Genomic DNA, 13,033 nt, shown 5'->3' on the forward strand with positions numbered 1-13,033 from the left:
CCCTTATCGCCCCTATTATTTGTGTTATCATTGGAACCTTTAGCATACAAAATACGACACAGCAATGAAATTACAGGGATACATGTATCTCAGAAAGAATACAAACTATCTATGTTTGCAGACGACGTCCTGATCTCTCTGTCCAATCTGACACAATCGCTCTCCCACCTCATGCGCATCCTAGATGAATACAGTGCGATCTCGTACTATAAGTTAAATCAGACTAAGACGCAGGCATTACCAATACGACTCACATCGCATGAGGTGCACACACTAAAAGAGAGATACTCCTTTGATTGGAGGCACACACACATTACATACTTGGGTATTAAAATAGCAGCTACCCTTAGGGGAATCATCACGCATAACCTATCTACCCTGCCGCTAATGTGTAAAAACCTACTTCATAAATGGAAAGGAGTTATGCTTTCATGGTTAGGGAGAATAAACGCGGTTAAAATGGTAGTTCTCCCGAAACTGTTATATGTGTTTAGGATGTTACCGATTCCGCTCTCACCCACTCTAGGCAAACATATACAACGCATAATCACTATGTATATATGGGAACAAAAAAAACCAAGATTGCCGTTGTCCCTACTCCAGACCCCAGTGAAAAACGGAGGACTTGGAGTCCCTAATATTTTAAACTACCAGAGGGCGGCTATACTGGAGACAGCAGTTAAACTCCATGCCCCCAAACTTACGATACAATGGGTAGACTTAGAAAATGAATATAACCCGAACGGTTCAGTAACAGACCACATGTGGACTCCCAGGTATCTCAGGGACAATACATGCCCCATATTGCCATTGTCTAAATTTTCAGTCCAAGCATGGGATTACCTACACCGGAATAGCAAGACAGAACATAAATTTTTACCCTGGGCTCCACTAACTGCACTCAAATCGATCTCACCCTGGCTATCGCTGAATAAATGGAGAGATTTGGGAGCCCTACATATTACTGACCTATGCAGACGAGATAGTATCATACCATTCCCGGAATTACAATCCACCCATAAACTACCTCACTCCTATATCTTCCCCTATTTGCAATTAAAAAGCATAGTAGAAGATAAGGTAATGAAGTATATGGACAAGGAGCAAGCCCCCAGTAAACATACACTTATACTGTATAATAGATGCCAGGGAACTCCAGTAAAAGCCAAGACTTTATCTATAGGTTATTCAGCATTGCATGAACAACTCCCCATCCAAGACTTTAAATTCAAATCCCAATGGGAAAAAGAACTTCACTTAAATTTTACGGATGACCAATGGTTAAAATCGTTACTAGCGTTAAAAGGCATTACTTCCTGCTACTCCCACATAGAAGCCCATAAGAAGTTAGTATTTAGGTGGTATATAACACCGGATAGGCTTCATAAAATTTACCCGGGCACCTCGGATCGGTGTTGGAGATGTGCCCAAGGCAATGGCACCATGTCCCACATTTGGTGGGATTGCACTCTTATTATCCCCCTTTGGGAAGAGATTAAGGCACTATGGAACAAAATTCACTCTCAGACACTAAAACTTACACCGAGGGTGTGCCTCTTTCTCTTAATGCCGGACGATATCTCCCAACCTAACAAACAATTATTGGCAATAATAATAATGGCCGCACGTAACCTTATTGCCACTCACTGGAAACAAAACACATGCCCACCATTACCACTGTTGCACCAAAATATCCGAAAGTTTTTGAAATATGAACTGATATCAGCACAAACAACCAAATAAATCAAGAATGCTCATTATAGCTGGCAGCAATGGATCACCACACAAGCCGAGTAAACAGGCGATAGGGATGAGGTCTACCTTTCGGTGGGCTACACCGTAGAAATTTCCATATGATACACCACAAAATGCTGTTCCTAGGATGTAGAATAACATGTGGCATATGTGTATAGTGTATATGTATAAATAATATGTGGCACTGTGTACAGTATGAAATGTATAATTGTATAAAATCTTGTGGATCCGTGATTACCCCCCTTTATGTCCCCCTGCCCCCCCTTTTTCCTTTCTGTACCCCTTACCCTTTACTTGTTGAGAAAAATGAAAAATCTTTCAATAAAATTCAAATTTGGAAAAAAAAAAAAAAAAGAATATATCCTTTCAAAACCTGATGAAGGATTTATTATATTAAAGTATATATTTGAGGTGACAGTTGTCCTTTAAATGTTAACTGGCAAAATAAAGAATAACTACCTGCAAGATGTTCCTGCAATGTTTTGTGTCACAATATTTGCTGTAAAACAGTATTTCACTGTATAGTAAGATAAGCTGTGAATATAAATGTGTCAATTTCATGCTTCAATTTTGCAGATTGTTTTGCATGCCAGCTCTCTCACATACATCAAATTGTAGCCAAACTTACTGACTCAATCAGTCCTTCATTTGTTAACATTGGAAATATTTATCTATTTTTATAACTGCTACTGACTTTGTGTGTGCACAAACATCCACAATATTTGATTGTTGAATGTAGTTAAGAATTTAAATAATAGAAAAAGAAAGCTATTACCATTGTAACATTTTTATAATTCATGTTGCAAATGAGAGTCCAGCTTTCTCAGTGGTTTTACATATATCGCTTATTATTGCAACATCTCACTGCAGTGGTTTTGGTACAAGGAGTCCTTTAGGCACTATCTCCACAGTTTGTGATGAACTGTGTTTTGAGTAGTTTGACAAAAACTGTGATCTCCCTGCATCACCAGCCCTTTCCCTGTGTTCCAAGTGTTATGGTAGTGAACTACAGTCTTAGGACTTTTGTCAGCTTGTCTGGAAAATGATTTGACACAAACTAGTGAGAAAACACTTGGCACCATCACAGAGCAGGTAGTCAGATTGTTTAACAACAGTTTAACAGTTTAACTTACCTGGGTACTGCCAGATACCTGTCATTGTCTCCACCTCTGTGAATTTGCGGATTGCTGGTACCTAGGTAGCAAAACACACTTGAGTTCTACCTGTCTAATGGGGTTCTTAGCACATTGTTTGCTAAGCAATTGAAATAGTTTTGAGATACTTTACTTAATTTCTTGTGCATTTCTATCAAGAGATTTTTTGTTTGTTTGTTAAGAGGTCTTTCTGCACCTTAATCACTACAATCTGTAGTGTATGCCTGCCCATTGGATACTAAAGACTAGTATGAGTTTTATTCTATAAAAATTGCATTTTGCTATGTTGCGTATATAAGTATGCAAATTGTATAGCCCTTAAAAACAATATATAATAAAAGTAAAAAAAAAAAAAATATGTTGCATGCAATGAGTTTAAGTATTTTCAAATATTTTAAGAGCTGACCTACTAGCGTAATATTTTGCTCATTGTTCTTGGGTACTGCGAAGTTACTGCCTGCATTGAACATTAGAACACTTCCCATTACTGATTTGTAACAGGAAGTGATGGAATGTGCCTGTTTACATTTCTACACAGCGGAGATAAAATTGCCATTTCACTTCTACTGTGATGTTTTATATGGAAAACACCTTTTTGGATGCTCTTTTGTTGCCACCTACTCTTTTTGTCACAGTTACAATACAAGGGCCATGTTTAACTTTTTAATTCAGTGGTAGAATCAGAACTGAAATCTATCAAAGATGGTTGATCAATTCTGTAATTTTTCCATACTACAGCTGTTTTTAGTATAAATTGATTACTAATTTATAGACACCTTGTGTGGATGAATACCATTAAATATTTTGGAATTGTTACAAAAGAAGAAAAGAAGCTATCTTTTAAGAGTTGCATTCTACATTGTGCAATATAAGTTTGTTTTGATTGCTTGTCTTTGGTCTAAACAGAATTCACATAATGTCTTTCAGTTTCTCCGGGAGGATATGAACGACAAGGATGTATCGCACAAACAAAATCACTTGCACAGAGAAGACAAACACATAACGGTTGAAGATTTGTGGAAGAGGTGGAAAACATCTGAAGGTAAAAAAAAACACACCAACAAAAAACATCTTATTAAAGTGACACTCTGAGCTGGATTTGACACTATTTTTATTATTATATATTATATAATTTGATGCAGTCTGTTGGAAAATTGTGATTCTCCATGTGAAAGCAATACGTTCGTTAGAGAGCGTGTGCACATACATGGATTTACATGTGGGCAAGCTCACATCATAGAAAATGAGAAAATGTTGTTAATGCATGTTATAATTAGAAGCAGTATATAATTCACTTCTCAAAAATATTTGAGAACCACTTGCAATAGTTAATGTAAACCACTTGAGCTCCAGTGTTTCTTTTCTCTAAGCTGAATCACACGCTGTTCTCGGGCCGGCATTTAGCTTTTGTGATCAACACATTTACTCCTATAATAAAATACTCCACGGGGATTTATAAGAAATATACAGCTCGTCTGGTTATGAATGATAATCCATTATAATGAAATTCCTGTATTATTGAGTGAAAGCTGCCATGAAACCAGACTTGGGATTTTTAAGTGTTCTTTGTCAAGACCTTGGTTTTCTATCACATGTATAAATGTGTGTGGAAAATAACCTTTGAATGCATTTGGTTGTTTTGGCAATACACTTGAAGGGTGATATTGAAAGTGTGACGGAACGCCTGCCACCCCGACTGGGTGCCTCCGTCAAACGATGCTCCTAGTGCTCGCCAAGAACCTTCAGCACTGCACTTGACACCACAACCACCGCCAACCCCACGAACCGCCGTAGCTTGGTAGGGGTTTCGCCGTCCTCCACCCACCCTGGACCCAAGACCGGGCTCCAGCTTCCAGTGGGTGAACCTCTCCTAAGTCCAGAGAGCAGGAACAAGAACAAGCTCTCACAAGATCTTACTCTGGGGAGTATTGTGATATAGCAATCCCCAGAGTGTAGGCAATTCTCCAATCCCCCAAACATGAGCCAAGACTTCATGAAGGGGTAGGCAGGTCTGTTTAATGCACACAAAATGACTTTCTTTTATACAAGTTTTCAGGCCAGAGGCACACCCCCTGGACCTGGTGTTAAACTGTGACCAAAGGGACACAAACCAATTGGAACACTAACAAAATAACACTTCCACATAAACAGTAAAATCCCTCCCCTCTATCCTGGAGATAATTGGCTTAAGAAACTGCATTAAGCTCAATTATCTCCAGGTACAGAAAATATCTCTATTTTACACTAACAGTAAAATACATAAAAATACATTCCTATTATATTGAACAGAATCCTCACATTCAACCTATCCACAGATAGCTTGGATCTGAGCGCTCAATATATCCGAACAGCGCTCAGATCCCACAAACAGAATAAAATCGCCATGGGGTTAATGTTTAGCAAGGGCTGATGAGAGATTGAGGAGGGACAGAGCAGCCAGTTTAAACTGGTCTGGCAGTGTCCCTGGGACAATGCCCTGCTGGAGAACAATGGGACAGGAAACAGGGGGAGGGGAAGAGGCACATTTTCTCATGGAATTAAAGGGGAAGAAAAAGTGTGCTACAATCCAATATGCCCATAGACTGTTTTTAAAGGGCCATACACCCCAGGGCCATAGTCATGAGGCAGGAGGCTGGCAATCCGGCTTCTCCATAAGCCAGGGAAACAGGAAAACCCAGTGAAAAAAAGGCATTTTGTCACAAAGTTTTCGATGTTAATATTTCTGTGGATCAACAAAAGGGATAACACTGGTATTATTAAAGAAATATGCACCATAAGCACCACAGCCCACTTTAATAATTATGGTGCCAAGCATGACCTGGCATTGTCCCAAACCTGTCAAACTGTTTTAGCACAGTTTAAACGCATACATCGGTGGCGCCAATGCTGCATCAAATCTTTTTGAGTAGGAGAAGCTGCTTGTCGATGTAGGTGACTATTCATTAGCTTGACGTGTCAGCTGAGCACTCTCAGCCATTGAATGAACTGAAAAAAATTCTATTGGAGAAAAAGAACTTCTGAAATCTGGCTTTTCCAACTCTGAGCAGAAATGCGCATGCTTAGCAGGTCCAGGGTTAATGTCAAACTGGTAAAAGAGGTTTAATAGATTACATTGTGGTGGCACCAGGGTACATTTTTGTTTAGGACCCTTAAATGATGGCTGGCAGTTCTTTTTTTTTTTTTTTTTTTTTACACACAGCAATGTTTTTCTTACGATTCTAGTATTCTAAGAGTAATGCTATTGCTCACATTTGAGGTAATTGTTTCTGTTGTGGTTTTTTGGGTAATTGTTTTCTGGTGTGGGCAATTACACACACACAGGTTTGAGCCCAGCAAGGCTTGAGATAAAGACGTGTTTAATCGCTGATCCACTATCCTTGCATCAAGACAAAATGTTCTCAGGCTTCGGTGAGCACTTGCAAAAATAACTTTGACATAACCCCATATTTCCATGACATCCAAGATTGTACATTAATCCCCCTTTAAAAAATTTTTTATTAAAAGGTGGTATGAACGTTACATTTTCTTTTATTGCTGTAGGATGTCCCATCAAAACAGTGAAGATAACTCTATGATAACAATAATGTTAATCATTTTTGGACATTCCAAAAGTAATTTGGAATGATGTAGCTAAAAATAAAAAAATAGCAGTGCACTTTTTAAATTTTTTAAAGACTTTGTGTGAGGATATATCACTGCTGAAAGGTATTAATTGCTTATTAAAACCCCTTAAGGACAGACGACGGATATATTCCGTCATGATTCCCTTTTATTCCAGAAGTTGTCATTACGGGGTTAAATATGTACTGAAGAAAATAAAGCCTAACAAATTCAAAGCTCCATAGTATGTGCTGGATATGATTTATTCACTTAACAAAGTTAAAATTGAGTACTCGGCTAACTGGGAATGGATAGCCACAAAATAGCTGCATCAGGAAAGAAACTGATCCCCTACATAATGTAACTTTAATTTGGTTTCTAAAAAAAAACCAAAAAAAAAAAAAAACAGAAAAGCTGATTACCCAAAATATTGTCTTTATGATGGAAAACAGTGGATCATTTCTTAGGTAGATGGGTTTAGACATTTTCATATTTAGTTGTTATATTGAAAATATGCAAAACCTGTACAAATAATATATTTATCATTGTGGAAAAATTCATTCAATGTTTGAAAAAACATTCTATTTAGGCAAATAAAATACAATATTGTTTCTTCCTTCCTTGTTTTTATTTAGTGATTTTTTCCTAAGTAGGTATTTTTACAGATTTTTAAATCATAAACCGTAAATGGAAAATATCACACTTCTTCTGAAAGCATGCCGTGTAATAAAGCAAGGCTTGCAGCTGTGATGGGGAAGCCTCTTATCCAGAAGAATGACGTGGCACAATGTCAAATCCTTCCTTTTCTCTGCACTGCTTATTCCCTGCTGTGCTTGCCGACTTTTTCATCAGTTTTATTATCGTGCATTGTGTTGGGTCAACATTATCGGAGTGACTGTAATGTAATGCAGAACTCTTGTTTGCTCGAACCTCTTTGCAACAAATCAAATGTTTATTGAAGGTTTTTTTTAAAAAAAAAAAAAATATATATATATATATATATTTTTTAATAGTTTTACTGATATAAACATTAGCTAATATTCAGTGACAATGGTATAGAATATAAAGGCTTACTTTTTGGGATAATTGCCATGTTATTCACCATACTCCAATATGAAACAAAGACTCACCAGCCAAAAGACAAACCTTGTGTGGATGAATAGCTTTAGTCACCACATACCTTCAGGTTTTCTTTTGTGAAGAGCCTTGTATCTGCAAAGGTACATATGAGTTTTATGTAGCTCAAATGCCTTATGCATTTTTACGCCTGCTTTACTTAATGAAACAAAATATTGGACCGTTTTTAGCGTTTCATTAAAGGGACATTAAACATCCATATCAAGACTATCGTGTCAAAAATAATTTTTTGTATTTCTTGCACGCAAGTATTATTCTAATCAAATTAGCTCAGCCAGGCAGGCACGCCAGCCACGACGAGACCTGTATGGCAATGGAGTAAAACTCACATTTTAAACCAGCGCAAGAGAAGCTTTTTTGTTCTTGTTTTGGTTTTGAACACCAGGCAATATGTATGTTTTATTCTTAATGACATGTAATGCATAGTATAAAGAAATAAGCAAATATTTCAAAAGATGTGATCATTTACTGACAAATATGCCTTATATATAAAAAATTGGCAGCGCTCAGAAGACCGTAATAAAAGGTAAAAATAAGCATAGGAGACTGTTTCAAAATAGATATCAACTTTTATATTATGAGTAAACAAAGTAATTGTCAAAAATAACAACTTAGCCAAAATCTACTTTGCAAGAGGTAAAAGGGACACCTCAGGCACCCAGACCAATTCTGCCCATTGAAGTTGTCTGGGTGCCCACTCCCATCACCCTTAGTCTCCAGCGTCCCCAGAATCCCAATAGGAAAGCTTTTTATAATGCTTTCCTATGAGGAGGTCTAATGCGTGCGTCCATTGCCACAATTTGTTTTCCTGGCACTGGAGAGTCCCTTTAATCAGGTTCAGCAGACTGAAAAAGTTAAATGTGTGAAGAAGTAACATAAACTTGAGTGAAACATAGTTACCAAAATATAAATAGTTGCAAATGCCTATTGAATTTCACATTTTAGACCAAAACATTGAACTAAAGACACAGCTAATTGGAGAATGGTTCCTTTTTTGTTATTGTGGCCTATATTGGAAATTAAATTTGGTGTTTTACCACTAAAATTTAAATTCTAGAAACTGAAATCAGAATGTTACAAAGAAAAACAAGCTGTGACTGTAGTTAAGTTGGAAATGTATCCAGGTCATCTAGTTTTGCCTAAATGTTCCCCATCTGGGTTTAAGTTCTCCCGTTGTGGATCTCAAGGTGCACAGGTAAAAAGGGAGATTGTCATATTTGGTTTAAGTAAGCTGTCTGATTAAGCTATGGAAGGCATGCTTCCATTTTTACCACTGGTTTTATATGTAAAAATGATTATTGGTAATTTAGTGCAGGGCTTAACATTTTTATTCTTCTGCTACTAGCCATGTCTTAAAAGTTACTCGTCACTGCAAGTCATAATATACCCTCCAGAGGTGAACTTTTGCTCGCTTGATTGTAGCATGTGGAAATTTAGCTTGTATCATTTAAGTCACATCAAAAAACATTATGCTAATCCACCGCTATTATTGTTCTAGTTTGTTAAAAGCAGAATGAAATATGTTATGTTGAAGAAATAATAGGCATAAATCTACCTGCGTGGTAGGATAATCGTTTCAGTAGAAGTGGGGAATAAAGTTCAAAAGAAAATCCTTGCTTACAAAATATACAAGCATAAAGTACAGCTTGTAAATGTTATCCACAAAAAATGTTCTAAATATTAATCTGGATAAGAGGTGCACAATAAATGATTGTAGTAATGCTGTTACTACTAAATCTGGGCAAGCTGTGGCTTGAACCGGGGAACAATAGTTTCATACCAAAACGGGATCATAGCAGAGAGTAACTTTAGTGAAGTTGAAATATATGGAGATATATACATGGAAAATTCAGCATATTCAAATAAAAGTACTTATGAGGGTGAAAAGGTTTCAATTTAATAGGAGCTGTAGTATATGAAAATGTATTTGCTTGTTATTAAAACATCAGTTTATGAATACATAGAAAAGTCTCATGGCTCAGTGACTCTGCATATATACTGTTCCTTTCAACTCAATAATTTGCTGCCTGGAAGCAGGTAAATGGAAAGTTTTATCAGTTTTATTGTTTTATGAGTTAATCAGTCCATTTTTTTTTTTTTTTTTTTTACAAGGGTCATTTAATGATGTTGCAGATAAATGCTACGGTTTATTCCACAAGGCCTCTACAAAGCTTCAGTATATGTGGTTTAATCTGTAGACAATATCCTGTATGAGTACCTTGGGGAATTCTGAAAACTCCCAAATGTTTGCACAGAGGCATGATAGGAAAACGTTGCTGCGTTAAGCTTGTTACAGCTTTGCTCTTATACATATGTATAATGCACTATGATCCGCTACTAAAATCCGATAAAATGAAATTGTAACCGGCAAAAAGAGAAAAGCCTCAAGTAAAATACAAACATTTAAATCTTTGGTGGCCATTGCAGACAAACCAGGCATCTGTTTGAGGCAACACAGCTCTTTTAAAATTCAGTACAATATAACATTTACTAGTCGGATTTAACTGCCCCTGTTTTGTTTTGACTTGCACATTTATGAGCATTTTTTTTAATGGCAAGAACTAAAAAAATAAAAATGCTTCCTTCTGAAATGTCACCCTAGTGACATTTAAATGAGGTTAGGGTATACGATATGTGTAATATGTGTAGATATTTTTTTTTCATTTGTGTGGTTTATAAATGTTCGGATCAGGCACACTTGAGATTTGAAGCGTTGAGAGCACTGATTAGAATTAAGTTGGGGTGGGAGAGTTCAGCCAGCATTGTGTGCAGTGACGTAACATAAGACAAGGATTAGAAAGAAAAATGACAGAACTGATGCTCTAGCAACAAAAACATCTCACAAAACATTTTGCTTTTTTTGAAAGGGGGAAAACTTTGCTTTCGTTCTTTCCCTTACATGGCACATCACAATCCCCGTGATTTTATTGGAACATTGCAACACCTTTACAGGGAAATTAATCTGGAAGTTTTTACACTGTTGTATAAAAAAAAGAGAGAAAAAAAAAAAAACACGAAAAGTCACCTACCTATTTATTTTTTTTCCCCTTTCTTTTTGTGAGATGCTGCTTTCTTTTAAATTTATATTAAAGATAAAACATATGACATCATAACCCAATTCAGATAAGGCAAAGCCAAATTACGCATTGCAAATGAAGAGGATAAATATTGTTTAATTTCTCCTTTTGTTTGTATGCTTTCTATATGTTGACTGCCAGGTGCAAGTGACAGAGTTTATAGCAATTATGGATATTGCATTAAGATGGATGTATGGTTTTTACTTTGTATTTTATTTTCACTTCTCACAAATGAAAAATGGGGATAAGTAAATATAATAAAACAATAACCTATTATTGTAGTGGATATATTGATAAGAAGGTATTGATGCAGTTTCTTAAAATATGTTTTTAAACAACTAAAACAAAAACATTTTTTTTTAAAGAATTTCCTACAATGAAAGCTCACCCCCTCAACTTGCAGCATCCTGCCATTATTATTATTATATAGCGCCAACAAATGTCGCAGTGCTGTACAACGGGTGGACTAACAGACATGTAATTGTTGGACACACAGGAGCAGAGGGATTGAGGACCCTGCTCAATGAGCCTACATGCTAGAGGGAGTGGGGTAAAGTGACACAAAAGGAAAGGGTAGGAATAGAAAAGTAGATTGGTAGAATAGTATTCACTGAAGACTTAGTGTGGTTTTTAATGTCTGTGTCGTCAGCAATGAAATGCTTACTCTTCCTATGCACTGGGCTAAGGGACAAATGGACTGTGCCTAGTTACTGCACCTCATTCTTCGCCGGCTAATTACTGCTAATGGTTGTTACAACACCTAATCAGCCAAACACCTCAGATTCTAGTTGGTGGTGCCAAAACGGTCAGTGGAAATTTGACTGCACAAAAATGGATGCATTGATTTGGAGTGCTTAATAATCCTATTGCCAGGATTTAAAATCATAAGCCTTACACTACTTGCCAGTCCTAAAGATTATTTATCATTTTAAGTCTATGGGTTCCATGTCACTGTAACAAGGATTTTAATATTAACTATTGGCCAATTGGTATTTTGAAACCTGCAAAATTTTTTACCCTTTGGAGTATTGTAAACACGGTCATATCGTACAAACATATGCAGATTTTTTTAGCCCATGGCCTTTTGGGTATAGGTACTCAAATTTTTGTCAACTCCTTGGAAACAGTTTCACAATAAACTACTTTTATTACTGTGCCTGTAGCTTCATAGCACTACACTACAATACACTGCAGTGCCAGTGGTCATTGTGCCTCGAGTGTTCATTTCATTAAGAACATGTCAATAGTATTGTTCTAATAAATTATCAGCATCAAAACAAATAGCAATTCTCAGATGGTTTAGCCAAAGTTAAATGAATATTAACATAACATAATAAAATAAAATGAATCAACTATCATGTTTGAGATGTTTGTGTACATTTACGTAAGTGCACTTGTATCCATTTGTGGATCTGTAATGTTATTTGAGAACATTGTCATGCATGAACAATGACCTAGGTAAGATAAAGAACATACTGTTTAGCTTTGTTTGATTGTTTGCCAACCTGTATAGATCATTTAAACCTTTACTGATCCAGATGATTTCTGTGAAAAACTGCAGTGGAAAATAAATTATCCCTTTTTTCCACCGTGTGCAACTTTTATCTTCCCTAAACGGCAGTAATTTAATCACAGACTTCAAAGTCATGATGTAGTTACTGTGTGACCTGGTATTCCAGGTCATTTAGCATGTTGTGGAATCACATGAATGCCCCTTATGGTAACTAGTAAATTATTGAAATGCCTTATGGAATTAATGACACCTCACAGCAAATAAATGTCTAGCTCTTCAAAGCTATCATTGACAACCGTCTAATCACATAAAATAAAAATATTTGTCAAGATTCTTCTTTTCCCCTTGATTCATAGGCCTGATGTGCATCCAAGGCAGTTCTTTGGTAACAAGGATCAGTGCCAAAAATTAGTCCTATGCAATTTTAATTGGTCCCCATTAGTTGCAGCAGGCACATAATATTTTTTTTAGGCCTTGGCATCTGGCCCACAGTGTAGCATTTTTACAACCCTCTGTAAATGTTTTGACACTGGTAATGAAGGTGTTTCTAGATTTTATTTTAGTATATGGTGTTTTACAATTTTTAAAGGATTACTGTAAGCATAAGCGAGTTCCATCCTCCACTTTGATTACATATCTCCTTACATTGGGTAATCTGGATGGGTGGGCAGATCCCTGCCGGCCCTCAACTTGCAGGACTATGCAAAGAGTACTGCATTCTGCATGGTCCTAGTGCCTGCTGCACAACGCCTGTGCATCTAATGATCGGCTTTGCTGTACTGCCCTGGGGACAGTGA

The 13,033-nt window shown here is 36.7% G+C and overlaps 1 protein-coding gene across 2 annotated transcripts in view; it reads left to right on the plus strand.

The window, feature by feature from the left end:
* STIM2 (stromal interaction molecule 2) overlaps positions 1–13,033 on the plus strand; it is a 101,127-nt gene that overhangs the window by 57,359 nt on the left and 30,735 nt on the right. For both annotated transcript variants that reach the window (XM_063457854.1, XM_063457853.1), the window contains exon 3: positions 3,837–3,951. In XM_063457854.1, coding sequence (XP_063313924.1) covers positions 3,837–3,951 — 115 coding nt within the window. The remainder of the gene's footprint in view (positions 1–3,836; positions 3,952–13,033) is intronic.

This window comes from Pelobates fuscus, chromosome 6 (genome assembly GCF_036172605.1).
Source record: "Pelobates fuscus isolate aPelFus1 chromosome 6, aPelFus1.pri, whole genome shotgun sequence".
Taxonomy (NCBI): Eukaryota; Metazoa; Chordata; class Amphibia; order Anura; family Pelobatidae; genus Pelobates; species Pelobates fuscus.